This window comes from Leucopleurus acutus (assembly GCF_964270905.1).
Source record: "Leucopleurus acutus genome assembly, chromosome: 7".
NCBI lineage: Eukaryota > Metazoa > Chordata > Mammalia > Artiodactyla > Delphinidae > Leucopleurus > Leucopleurus acutus.
This window is the reverse complement of record NC_139150.1, coordinates 83,780,504-83,794,896: the sequence shown is the minus strand read 5'-3', so window position 1 is coordinate 83,794,896 and position 14,393 is coordinate 83,780,504. Positions and strand designations below refer to the sequence as shown.

Here is a 14,393-nt window from a genome sequence, read left to right as displayed (position 1 = left end):
AGTTTTATTGGAATACAGCCAGTCCTGTTTGTTTATGTACCATCTATGGCTGTTCTTTCACCACAGTGGCAAGGTTAAATAGTAGTGACAGAGACCATGTGCCTTGCAAAGCCTAAACTATTTACTGTCTGACCCTATATAGGAAAAGTTTGCTGACCCCCGTAGCTAGGTAGTCTGAAGGCTTTATGGTTCTGTATTTGTAATAAAATATCAAATATGGGCCAGGTAATAGGTGTTACTAAAATACTCAGAAGTGCTTCCTTTTTTTTTGAAATACATTGAGGATATTGATTCTAGTTTGTTTATCTTATTTGCCTCATCTTCTGAAACTTATTTTTTGAGCAAATGATAAACATTTTGTAAATGTCAACTTTTAGCTCAGTCACTATCTGAGTGCAGTAACATTGTAAATGACTGATGTCAGAATTAATGAGGATTTACTATTTTATCATTTTCAGAAAAGGAAGCATTAGATCCCTTAAAATTATTCAGTGAAAATATCTTTTTGTCATTTTGAATTTCTACTTTATGATAATCTTTCTTGTATGTAATCACTGATCTTTTTAAAAGAAAGTACAATAAATGAATAAAATTTCATTAAAAATCTCTTCACCTCATTTGGAAGGGGAAAAATCTATTATAAGATTCATATCTCAATGTGGATAATGCACTGACATTTTTTAAAAAATTATTGTAAATACATAATGATGATTACTTGAAATCCACATTTTTGGTTTAAGTTGGATCAAAAATTAAAATGAAGCATCTGAGTTTAAAGTGTGCTTAGCATTTTTTGGTGTATTTTCCTTGTATTCATATTACATAAAATTAGCATTTTGATTTTCTTCACATTGTTTTTCTGTATGTTTTAGAAAAATTGCCTAGCTGTATTTTATAAGAATAGATATTTTATTATAAAATATAATTCATTACCTTGTTTTAAAAAAGCATTTAAGGTATTTTACAAAAATACTTGCAGCAAAATAAAATGAAAAAAATGGCAAAGAAACGTGGTGACTCTTAACCTCAGAAATATGTTCAGCATTTTTCAAAGTAAGAGACTTTTTTTTTTTTTTTCTTTAACTGGAGTATAATTGCTTTACAATGTTATGTTAGTTTCTGCTGTACAACGAAGTGAATCAGCTCTATGTACATATATATCCCCTCCCTTGTGGACCTCCCTCCCCCCATCCCACCATGCAAATTAAAATGTACTGAGATATCATTTCCCACATATCAAAAATTGGCTAAAATGTGGAAGCTTGATGGTATATTCTATTGATGAGACTGTGGAGAAACAGGCTCTCACATACATTGATAGTGGGATTTTCAATTGACAATACCTCTTGTGGAGGGCAGTCTGACAGAGTCTATCAAAATTAAATTCCTTTGACACATTAATCCCACATCTGAAAATTTATGAGATATATATATATATATATACACGATATATATGTACATATACACATGTAATTTGCGCATCTACGTTCAAAGTTTTTCATTGTAGCATTGTTCTGAGATTGGAAGCAACTCAAATGCCCATCGATCAGAGACTAGTTAAATAAATTATGGTATATCCATTCAATGGATACTTTGCAATGATTAAAAAACAAAAAGATCTCTGTACACTGATAGAAAGAGCTACAAGATATATTATTAAATAAAATAATCAAGGTGCTTGCGGAAGGAAAGTAATAAAAGTAGTTAACTGGATAAATGAACAGTGTGGGTTGTGTTGAAAGTGAGAGTCTTCATTTTATACTTTTATGTAATATTTGATTTTTGTACCAGGTCAATATATTACCTGTTGAGAAATTTAAAATTAAAAACGTAGGTGAAGGAATTGTGGCAAAAGCAAACTAAGGAAAGCAAAACCTTGGATTTCTTTATATCACGTTTAGAATGGTTCATGTACTTCTGGAATGGAAATAATAGAAGTATTATTAGTAGGAGCAACACTAGCAGAAAACTTTTATATTGGGTGGTTTTTACGGGCCAGACACAGGAATAAGTAAAAAGCACTTTGTATGCAGTGTGTATATGCTTATAAATTGTCATTTAATGGTATAACAGCTCTATGAGGAAATTGCTATTATTTCTCCTGTTTTATGGAAGACTATGCTGAAACTTAGGATTCTTGAGGAACTTATCCAAGCTAACACTGCTAGCAAATGACAGAGCCAAGAGTCAGCCTGGTCTACGTCATGAGCCTGTCCTGTTAGGCATTCATACATAGTGATCATATATATGTGGTTATACCATACTCATGAAGAATGTCTTCTACGGGTCCTCAGAGAATACTTATGTAATGAACAACATATCCCATAATATCCTGATGGTTGAGTAAATATAGCAATGAGGTGTACTAAATTGTTTCTCATAATGTTGTTCTGTATTGGTTGAAACCTAACAAAAGTACAATTTTGGTGTTGGCCACATATCATGTGAACTTTTGAGTATTTACTAGACTGAATGGGCTGCAAATTTTTCAGACCGCCTTACACAAATTATTTTCTTCTGAGCCAAGCCTTTGATGATGAATGTCAATAAGTTTGAGGTTATAGTTCCGAAGGGTACCTAGAAAATATTTATTGTTTTGTTTTGACTAGAGAGCCATATATTTTAATAGGCAGCTGAGGTAAAGTAACAAAGGATTGATATCTTTTATGAAAGCTGTGCTGCTTAACACAAATGTATGAATAAAAGGCTAATTGTCCTCTTTATTAATGAGGTCTGAGGGCAGGGCAAGATTTTCCTCAGGTATTAGTTTTAGGTCTAATCTAAATTTAATATAAATGGGGAGTTATATCTCCTAAAATGCAGTATCAGAGGTTGAAAACCAGTGGCCTGTAGGCCATATTCAACTTGCTCGTGATTTTAGCTTCACTTGCAGAGGTTTTTGTTTTTTAACTGAATGCCAACATTTAACATTTGAGAGATCCCACATAGAGATCCAAGTTTCTGCTGTTTCTCGGAAAATTGGTATGACATCCTTAACCTCTGTTTCCTACCTGGCAACATTCAGTTGTTTTTAGACAGAGCCTGCGTTCCCCAGTTTTCCACAGGTCTCCTCAGGTACATCACCTGCTGGCCCTGTAGGTGTCGAGCTTTTTTACCTTGTTTTACATTACAGAACATTGCTGTAGAACTGAGCTATTATATCAGCCTTTTAATACCATTTTCCTTAAGTAAAGCCCCAAACTTTTGTATGTATTAAGTGTTTGCACATTTGTGGTGGATATCAACCTTAAGATTTAATAAATTATTTTGACAAATGGATGTATTTAGTCATTCACCATACTTGAACACTTGTATTTTTTGGTATGGTGTGTACGTTAAGTGCCATCTCTTTCATTGTTGGGGATCTGGTTGATATAAATTTTGGATTTGTTATTATTATAATTAATAGCTTTTTAAAAGTTTGTTTCTTTAGAAAGAATTTGACTTTTGAAAGTTACAACATTGACTCTAAATCAAGAATTTATATCACAATCCTTTGGTACTGGGTTTATTTCTTGATATACTGCTTTGTAAATAATGAGTTATTTTTTGTAAAATAAAAATTAATAAATTATGCTTAACTGCGTAACTGCTAGATTAAGAATTTCTATGTAGAAAAGCATAATAGACATTCAAGATTTTTTTTTCGAAAACTATTGGCCTTGTAGCTAGTTATTTTCTGTAACTCAGACTTTTAAAATACTGTTTTTTGTCTTGTTATGAATTGATTCTTTTTTTGTACACAAAATATGTAGAGGAGTGATCATTTTTATTTTAAGAAATATTTTTATCATTTTATACTTTTTAATCCAAAACTTACTTGGGAGATAATAATGAATTTTGGTCAAACTTCTTTTTTATGATTTCAGGACAAAAATTGCCCAAGATATTGAGAGGCTAATACATCAGAGTGATATAATAGATCGAGTGGTATATGACTTAGATAACCCAAAGTAAGTATGCTTTTTGTTTGTTTGTTTTACTTTTATTGGTTTTATTCCTACTGTAAAATTTCAGTGTTCTTTTAAAAGACAAAAAAATATAGTTAACTTCCACCTAGTTAACCCTCACTACCTTTTGATCTTCTAGCAGAGATGTAATGGTAATGTAAATCATGTTTATTTACTTAAATTGAATATATCGCAAGCTTTTATTTGATCTTAGGTGGGCTTTTAATGGGTTTAATAAGGGAAAGGTCACAAACTGATGCTTTGTTTTTAAAAACTGAAACTACCTCCACTTAAGAGAGTGGAGATACCACATGAATGCTGCAATTTTGTCCTGTAATACTGAGCCTTCATTTCCTTAGGACAACAAATTACCATCCCCTTTAGAAGGAATATATGCTTCCTACCTCTCCACAGTCCCCACTTCTCTCTTTTGTCTCTTACTGCTTACAATCTGCTTCAGTCCTTTAAGTTACTTGCCTGACCTTTGAAGCCATTTGTTTGTGATTCTTGATGTTTTAACATCACTTCCAATTTAGGATTATCACTGGTACCATTGTATTTTATGGTTTAAATATAAGTAAATAAGTAAAAATGAAAAATGATGACTACTATTTATCAAATAAGAAATTTAATCAGCCTGCACGTGGGTTTTCCCTCTCCCTCAACATTCTAATATTCTGGGGAAGTTTCATATTTCAGTAGTCTCATTTGGAAGAAATAAAACATTTGAAAAAGATTTTTGGTAGAGAGTTAGGGTAAAGTTATGTCAGAGCTAATGACTGAGTTTGAAATAATATTCTCAAAAATGAAAAACAAATCTACCTTATTCATAACTTCTTAGTTATTTCTAAAATTTTTGTGATTAACACTGACTATAAATGTGGGAACAAATCTCTACTCGTAATTATAATTTTTTTGTCTATAAATATTAGACAAAGTTTGTATTTTGCGTGTGTTGGTTTTGTTCTTTGGTTTAAAAATAATGAGGAGGGTGAGGCAGCAATAATGGTGTATTTTTAATCTATAGTGTAGTTTTATTTTTTGCTCAGTTGTTTAAATGCAACGTATTTTATTATTCTTACTTTAAAATTTCATTTAGTTATACCACTCCAGAAGAAGGAGATATTTTGAAGTTTAACTCCAAATTTGAATCTGGGAATCTACGGAAAGTAATTCAAATTAGAAAGTAAGTCATTAAAAATTTTCCCATTTTGTATGTGCACAGATTATTTTCCTAATTTTCATCAAATTTGTTTATTTTCTGTTTTCAGAAATGAATATGACCTTATTCTGAACTCAGATATAAATAGTAATCATTATCATCAGTGGTTTTACTTTGAAGTCAGTGGAATGCGACCAAGCATTGCTTATAGGTTCAACATCATTAACTGTGAAAAGTCCAACAGTCAATTTAATTATGGTAAGACAGAAAGTTTTCTTTCCCAATTTAGAGGGCATGCAGGCACTGTAACTGTAGGATAGAAGTTTTAAAAAAATTACTAATGTTTTTTAAAAGTTTCAGTGTTCTTTTATTTTTTCTAGTTTTCAAAATTCAGATATTTATGCAAGATTTGACATAAACTAAGCTTTGCTTTGTTGGTGAAAAGAGTTACCCTTATAAAAGCAAGCCCTTTAAAATGTAATAAGTGGGGCTCCCCTGGTGGCGCAGTGGTTGAGAGTCCGCCTGCTGATGCAGGGGACACGGGTTCGTGCCCCAGTCTGGGAAGAACCCACATGCCGCGGAGTGGCTGGGCCTGTGAGCCATGGCCGCTGAGCCTGCGCGTCCGGAGCCTGTGCTCTGCAACAGGAGTGGCCACAGCAGTGAGAGGTCCGCGTACCGCAAAAAACAAAGCAAAACAAAACGAACAAACAAATGTAATAAGTGAGGTTGATTTCATCCAACTTGAGTACAGCTATAAAGATTTATTATGTATGCTGCTTAAAATCAAGTTTTTAATAAAGTCTGTTCATCCAGAAGAGAATTACATAAAGCAGTCTCTTTTTAACTGTTTATTTTGAATAGATTCCTAAAAAGTTAAAGTATTATAGAAGTTGCAGAAAGGTTCCATGTTCTCTTCACCAGATTTCCTCTCATGGTTACATCTTACATAGCTATACTGGAATACCAAAGCCAGGGTTTCAAATACCAGTGCTATAGGTAGATGGCATTTTTGCTAACTGTATTTATTTATTCACTTTTATAAAATAGTACTTACTACTTTAAGCTTCATTAAAATATTTTAATTTTTACACTTAAAAGCACACATTTTGGAGCGCTGCTTCTCTATTAAAAAAAAACTATACTTCTGTGTGATAATTTTTTCCTTTAGTGTCATTTTAAATTTAAAATGAATAAAATTCTGTAAAACTAAATCAAAACAGTGAGACAGATGGCTGCTTTAGTTTTTAAGTTTCTCTAGCCCTTTGGGTATTTTTGTATGTATATCATCCTTTCCAAACCCACTTTGTGGAGAATTTGGAAAACACAGTGTTGTTAAGAAAATTAAAACCATCAACAGTACATCATCCAGAGAAACTTATTTTATTTGTTTATTTCTTATAAATTTTATTTATTTATTTATTTATTTATGGCTGCATTGGGTCTTGTTGCAGTGAGCAGGGGCTCCTCTTCGTTGTGGTGCACGGGCTTCTTATTGTGTGGGCTCTAGAGTGCAGGCTCAGTAGTTGTGACACACAGGCTTAGTTGCTCTGCGGCATGTGGGATCTTCCTGGATCAGGCCTGGAACCTATGTCCCCTGCGTTGGCAGGCGGATTCTTAACCACTGTGCCACCAGGGAAGCCCGAGAAACTTATTTTAATGTTTGTTGTTTCTTTCCAGCTTTTAAAATAATGCAGTATGTGATTTTTCCATACATATAGTTATGTATTTATTTAAAAAAATAATGCTCACAACCTATGCAGTTTCATAGTGTGTATTTTAACCAACCATTATATTTATATTGTCAGTATTTTTCTGGTTATTAAATATCCATCTGAAGCAGAGTTTAATGGACATCCTATGGAAGTTCTGTAACTCGTTTATCCAAACATTCTTTTGTTGGACTTGTTTTATTTTCCTTCCAGTTTTATTGAGATATAACCGACCCTACAGCACTGTGTAACTTTAAAGTGTACAGCATTATGGTTTGACTTATATCATGAAATGATTACAATGTTTAGTGGACCTATTACAATTTAAGTTGTTTCTAATTATTTTCTATTTTAAATACTACTGAGATAAACATTGTACTAAATATTTGTGTGTATAATAATTTAGTTACACATTCACAGAAGTGGAATTTCTTTGTCTGCCAGCTGTAAATGTGTTTTTTTTGTTTGTTTGTTTGTTTTTTCTGATTAGGAACAGTGGATCTTATGGGATCCACTGTCCAAATTAGGGAATTTGGTAAAGGAAATACACTTTAGAGAAGAATCTCTAAGAAGGAAAGAGAAGAAAAAACCCCGCTGTTTAGCATTTTGTTAGCCATCCTTAAACTTATTCACATTCACATAATTTTAAAATTAAATTTTACCCTTTTATAGATTTGGGATCACAATATGAAAACTCATTTGTAAACTATATTTTTAAACTACACAACATATTGTAAAAACATTTCCCTGTGCCATTACATATTTTCAGCAACATCATTACTAATGTTTGTATAGTATTCTGTTGAGTAATGTACAATAATTATTTAAATGATAACAGATTGACGAGAATTTGTCTTTTTCAACATTTCAAAATTAGGAGCTGTGTTGCAATAGATATCCTTAATTATTTTTTTGTGTGTATGTTTCTGATTATTGCTTTGCCATAAATTCCTCCAAGTAGAATTTCTCAAAGGAAATGAACTTATGTTGGTGAAGACTAGGGAAAATGGGTCCTTACAGTGTTGTTGGGAGTGTTGAATTAGTTCAGCTTCTTTGAAGTGCATTTGATAGTACGATTTTAGTGTTTATATTTAAGTTCATCCATGCAGGATTTATTTTGGTATATTCTGTGAATTGGGATCTAACGTAATCCTATCGTTTGTAGTTAAGCAGCTTTAGCTGAACTAATTCTTTCTCAAAAGAGTTTTAAACTGTTGTTGATGAATTCATTGAGTTGTCAGACGTTGACATTTGTAACTCATTTGCAACTGTATTCCTGACCCACTAGTAAAAACAGGATTGGGAACATCACTCAGAAGACATTGTACATTGTTGCCCTATTATAATTGTTATAGAAAACGGTCAGTTTAGAAAAAAACAGATTAGAAACTGGTTTAAGGTATCACACTATTGCTTATTCATAATTTCTGACTTTCTGAATTTGGGTGGAATTTTTCTGACCTGTTAGTCATACTGTGTATCCCTTTTGGTTTGAAACACCACAACTCTCGCAAGCTGTGGCCTTCACAATATACCAGCATTTGTTTGGGGGCTGTGTGTTGCTCTAGCACCACTTGATTTTAATTATTCTGACCTTTCAGTCTTGTGTAACATCATTGTTGTTCTAGAACCATTTTGTTTTTAAAATTATTTTGACTTTATAATATAGTTTAACATCCTGTAGTCTTTTTCAGAAACAGTTTAACAACTTTTTCTAACTTTATTTTTCCTGAATAGTTTATTCTGAATATCATTCTGAGTAATTTTATCAAGTGCCCCAAATTTCCATTGCATTAAACTTATAATGTGGGAGAAATTGGATTTCTTATATTGTATTCGATCTTGCCACTTACGAACATGGTGTATTTGTTTACTCAAGTTTTTTATGTTCTCACCTAAATTTTTTAGTTTTCTTTTTGTAAGTTCCATATATTTCTTAAGTATACGTTCATTCTTAAGTATTTTATGTATTTCTTTTTTCTGTTGTGAAAGAGTACTTCTCCCTATTTTCAAGCTTGTTATTATTTATAATTAAGAAAGCTAAGGATTTTTATATGTTTACTTGAAAATCAGACTCCTTAGTTTCTTATTAGTTCTCATAGTTTCTCAGTTGATATTTTGAATTTCCTTGGTAGGTCCCTAGAATTTCTCCTTATCCCTAGTTATATCATATATGTTTCATTGCTTGGCTGGAACTTTGAGATTGTTTAAACTAGAAGGAGACTTTGGGCATCCTTGTTTGATTTTGAATTTAATGTGAGTGCTGTTTGTGTGTGTGTGTGTGTGTGTGTGTGTGTGTGTGTGTGTGTGTATTTTTTTTTTGTGGAGGTGCCCTGTGGCATGCGGGATCTTAGTTCCCCGACCAGGGATCGCACCCGCGCCTCCTGCATTGGGAGCGTGAAGTCTTAACCTGCTGGACCGCCAGGGAAATCCTGCTAGTATTTATGTTATGTATGTCAGCTTGTTTTGGGATACATATTCTTTCTTATACTAAAGAATTGCTATTTTTACCGAATTTTTAAAATTAGAAATATTTTATTTCACTTTTTGCATTTATCAGTGTGACCATATAATGCTGTGAGCTGTTAATGTGCTGTGTTATAATTATTTAATAATGTTTCTAATAGTAAACCGTCCTTGAGTTTCAGAAATTAGTCTGTTTTGCACTGTGAGTTAATCTTTAATACAAATATTTTGCATTTGGTAGTATTTTGTTTAAAGGTTTTTAGATCATTGGTCATAAGTTAGACAAGACAATTTCCTGACTGGAGGACTATCTTTTTATATTTTTGGAAGCAGGCTAATGCTAACATTGAACACTTAAATGAACAGCTTTTATTTCCCTACCCAGTGTTCTGGAGCAGTTTAAATAGCATTTATATGTTTTCATGAAACTTGGAAATAATGCACCTGTAAAGTAGTCTGATTCTGTGCCCCTTTTTGGGGGGAGAGGGAGCATCTGGATAACTTCTTCAGTTTTATATGACTCCATATAGTCTAGTTTTCTATTTTTTACGGAGGCAGTCTTGATTATTTATTTTTTCTTACACAGGTGACATTTAGATTTTCAGAATTCACTAGCAGAGAGTTGTATGCGATATCTGTAGTATGTGTACTTGCATGTCCCCTTGTTTGCTTTCCTTTTTGTGTGTGTGTGCGTAAAATGTAATTTGTTTTATTTTACTATTTTAAAAACCTGGCTCTTAGTTTTATTCATTATTCCCTTTAAAAGTTTTTTTTTTTAATTTATTAATTTCTCCCTTGTCCTCCCTGCAGGTTGATATTTTTTCTCTTTCTAACTTCTAGTTTATTTGCTTAAATTTATTTAAGTTTATTTTTGTTTGATGATCAAGCATTTAGGGTATTTTTTTAATTGAGGTATAGTTGATTTACAATATTAATTTTAGGTGTACAACATAGTGATTCAAAATTTTTATAAATTATAATCCATTTATAGTTATTAAAAATATTGGCTCTATTCCCTGTGTTGTACAATATCCTTGATTCTTAATTGTTTTATACATAGTACTTTGTACCTCTTAATCCCCTGCCCCTGTCTTGCCCCTCCCACCTCCCCTCTCCCCACTGGTAACCTAGTTTGTTTGTTCACAATATCTGTGATTCTGTTTCTTTTTATGTTCACTAGTTTGTTTTATTTTTTATATTCCACATGTACATGATAAAATACAGTATTTGTCTTTCTCTGTCTGGCTTATTTCACTGAGCATAATACCCTCCTAGTCCACCCATGTTGTTGTAAATGGCAAATTTTATTCTTTTTTATGGCTGAGTAATATTCCGTGTGTGTGTGTGTGTGTGTGTGTGTGTGTGTGTGTGTATACACCACATCTTCTTTTTCCATTCATCTGTTCATGGGCAGTTAGGTTGCTTCCATATCTTGGCTATTGTAATAATATAAACATTGGGATGCATGCTTATTTCGGGGCTCCTTGTTTGTTCCATTGATCTGTGTATCCATGTTTGTGCCAGTACCATACTGTTTTGATTACTGAAGCTTTGTAGTGTAGTGTGAAGTCAGGGAGCGTGGTACCTCCAGCTTGTTCTTCTCTTTCAAGATTGTTTTGGCTATTCAGGGTCTTTTATGTTTCCATACAAATTTTAAATTTATTTGTCCTGGTTCTGTGAACAATGCCATTGGTATTTTGATAGGGATTGCATTAAATCTGTAGATTGCCTTGGGTAGTATGGTTATTTTAACAGTACTGATTCTTCCAATCCATGAACATGATGTGTCTCTCCATCTGTGTCTTCTTCTGTTTCATCAGTGTCCTTTTGTTTTTTGAGTACAGGTCTTTTACCTCCTTAGGTAGGTTTATTCCTAGGTATTTTATTCTTTTTTGATGCATTGGTACATGGAATTGTTTCCTTAATTTCTCTTTCTGATAGTTCGTTGTTAGTGTATAGAAATGCAACAGACTTCTATATATTAATTTTGAATCCTGCAACTTTACTGAATTCATTGAAGAATTCTAGTGGTTTTTTGGTGGCGTCTTTAGGATTTTCTGTATATAATGTCATGTCATTTGCAAACAATGACAGTTTTACTTTCTGTTTTCCAATTTGGATTCCTTTTATTACTCTTTGTTATCTGAAAGCTGTGGCTAGGACTTCTAATACTGTATTGAATAAAAATAAGGAGAGTGGGCATCCTTGTCTTGTTTCTGATCTTAGAGGAAATGCTTTCAGCTTTTCATCATTGAGTATGATGTTAGCTGTGGGCTAATAATATATGGCCTTTATTATGTTGAGATATGTTCCCTCTGTACCCACTTCCTGTAGAGATTTTATCATAAGTGGATGTTGAAATTTGTCAAAAGCTTTTTCTGCATCTTTTGAGATGATCATATTGTTTTTATTCTTCAATTTGTCAGTGTGGTGTATCACATTGATTGATTTGTGGATATTGAACCATCCTTGCATCCCTGCAATAAATCCCACTTGATAATGGTATACGGTCTCCTTTTAACATATTGTTGGATTCAGTTTGCTAATATTTTGTTGAGGATTATTGAGTCTATGTTCATCAGTGATATTAGCTTGTAATTTTCTTTTTTTGTGATCTCTTTGTCTGATTTTGGTGTCAGGGTGATGCTAGCCTCATAGAATGATTTCAGAAGTATTCCTTCCTCAGCAACTTTTTAGAATAGTTTGAGAAGGATAGGTGTTAGCTCTTCTCTAAATGTTTGGTGGAATTCATCTGTGAAGCTATCTGGTCCAGGACTTTTGTTTTTTGGGAGTTTTTAAATTACTGATTCACTTTCATTATGGGTAATTGCTCTGTTTATGTTTTCTATTCCTTCTTGGTTCAATCTTGGGAGATTGGACATTTCTAGGAATTTGTCCATTTCTTCTAGTTTGTACATTTTACTGGCATATCTCTTATGATTCTTTTTATTTCTGTGGTGTTGCTTATAAATTCTCCCTTTTTATTTCTGATTTTTACTGATTTGAGCCCTCTTTTTTTCTTGATGAGTCTGGCTAAAAGTTTATCAATTTTGTTTATTTTTTCAAAGAACCAGCTTTTAGTTTCACTGATATTTTCTGTTGTTCTTTTTAGTCTCTATTTTATTAATTCTTGATCTTTATGATTTCTTTCCTTCTACTAACTTTGGGTTTTGTTTGTTCTTTTTCCTTTAGGTGTAAGGTTAGGTTTCTGTTTTTTGGGTTTTTTTTGGTTTAAAGTTAGGTTGTTTATTTGAGATTTTTCTTGTTTCCTTAGGTAAGCTGTATCACTTTAAAATTCCCTCTTAGAACTGCTTTTGTTGCATTGTATAGATTTTGGATTTATTGTGTTTTTGTTTTCAGTTGTCTCCAGGTTTTTTTTTTTTCTTCAGTGATCCATTGGTTGTTTAGGAGCATATTGTGTAACCTCCATGTGTTTGTGTTTTTTGGCAGGTTTTTTTTTTTTTTTTTGTAGTCTCATGGCATTGTGGTCAAAAAAGATGCTTGATATTATTTCAATTTTCTTAAATTTACCGAGGCCTGTTTTGTGGCCTAGCATGTGATCTATCCTGTAGAACATTCCATATGCACTTGAAAAGAGTGTGTTATCTGCTGCTTTTGGACAGAGTATTCTATATATATCTATTAAGTTCATCTGCTCTAATGTGTCATGTAAGGGCAGTGTTACCTTATTGATTTTCTGTCTGGATGATCTGTCCATTGATGTAAGTGGGTGTTAATATCCACTACTAATATTGTGTTATAGTTGATTTCTCCCTTTATGTCTGTTAATATTTGCTCTTTGTGTTTAGGTGCTCCTATGTTGGGTGCATATATATTTGTAATTGTTATATTTTCTTCTTGGATTGATCCCCTGATCATTATATGATATCCTTCTCTGTCTCTTGTCACAGTCTTTGTTTTAAAATCTATTTTGTCTCATATAGGTATTGCTACCCTGGCTTTCTTTTGATTTCCATTTGCGTGGAATACCTTTTTCCATCCCCTCACTTTCAATCTGTTTGTGTCTTTGGATATGAAGTGAGTCTCTTGTAGACAGCATATATTACAGGTCTTGTTTTTGCATCCATTCAGCTGTTCTCTGTCTTTTGATTAGAGCATTTATTCTATTTATATTTAAAGTAATTATTGATACTTATGTACTTACTGCCACTGTGTTAATCGTTTTGGAGTTGTTTTTGTAGGTCTTTTTTGTTTCTTTTTTTTTTTGTTCTCTTCCCCTATGATTTGATGACTATCTCTAGTGTTATGTTTGGATTCCTTTTTCTTTTGTGTCTGTATCTATTATAGATTTTTGTTTTGTTGTTACCATGAGGTTTATGTGTAGCAATCTATATTTATATACATGATTATTTTAGGTTGTTGATCTCTTAATTTCAAATGCATTGTAACAACCATGTATTTGTACTCTTCTCTCCTCACAATTACCATTTTCGATATCATGTATATTTTACATCTGTTTGTTTTGTGTATTCCTTAACTGCTTATTGTGGGTATAGCTTATTTTACTGCTTTTGTCTTTTAACCTTCCTACTAGCTCTGTACATGTTGTTTTACTACCTTTACTGTATGTTTGCCTTTACTGATGAGCTTTTTCCTTTCATAATTTTCATGTTCCTAGTTGTAGCCTTTTCTTTTTCACTTAGAGAAGTCCTTTTAACGTTTCTTGTAAAGCTGGTTTGTTGGTGCTGAACTCTTTTAGCTTTTGCTTGTCTGCAAAACATTTGATCTCTCCATCAAATCAGAATGAGAGCCTTGCCAGGTAGAATATTCTTGATTGTAGGTTTTTCCCTTTCATCATTTTAAATATATCATGCCACTCCCTTCTGGCCTGCAGAGTTTCTGCTGAAAAGTCAGCTGATAGTCTTATGGGAGTTCCCTTTTATGTAACTTAGTGCTTTCTCCTTGCTCCTTTTTATATTCTCTCCTTTGAAAATGTTTTTGCCATTTTAATAACATTGTGTCTTGGTGTGGTCCTCTTTTGGTTGATCCTGTTTGGGACTCTCTGTGCTTTCTGTATTCTTTCGCAGGTTAGGGAAATTTTCAGCTGTTATTTCTTCAAATGTGTTATTTTCTCCTTTGTCTCTT

At 32.7% G+C, this 14,393-nt stretch overlaps 1 protein-coding gene across 1 annotated transcript in view; it reads left to right on the top strand.

Annotated features, from left to right (window-relative positions):
* AGTPBP1 (ATP/GTP binding carboxypeptidase 1) overlaps positions 1 to 14,393 on the top strand; it is a 170,597-nt gene that overhangs the window by 100,074 nt on the left and 56,130 nt on the right. Inside the window, exons 15-17 of the mRNA XM_082843606.1 lie at positions 3,870 to 3,953; positions 5,050 to 5,136; positions 5,222 to 5,370. Coding sequence (XP_082699732.1) covers positions 3,870 to 3,953; positions 5,050 to 5,136; positions 5,222 to 5,370 — 320 coding nt within the window. The remainder of the gene's footprint in view (positions 1 to 3,869; positions 3,954 to 5,049; positions 5,137 to 5,221; positions 5,371 to 14,393) is intronic.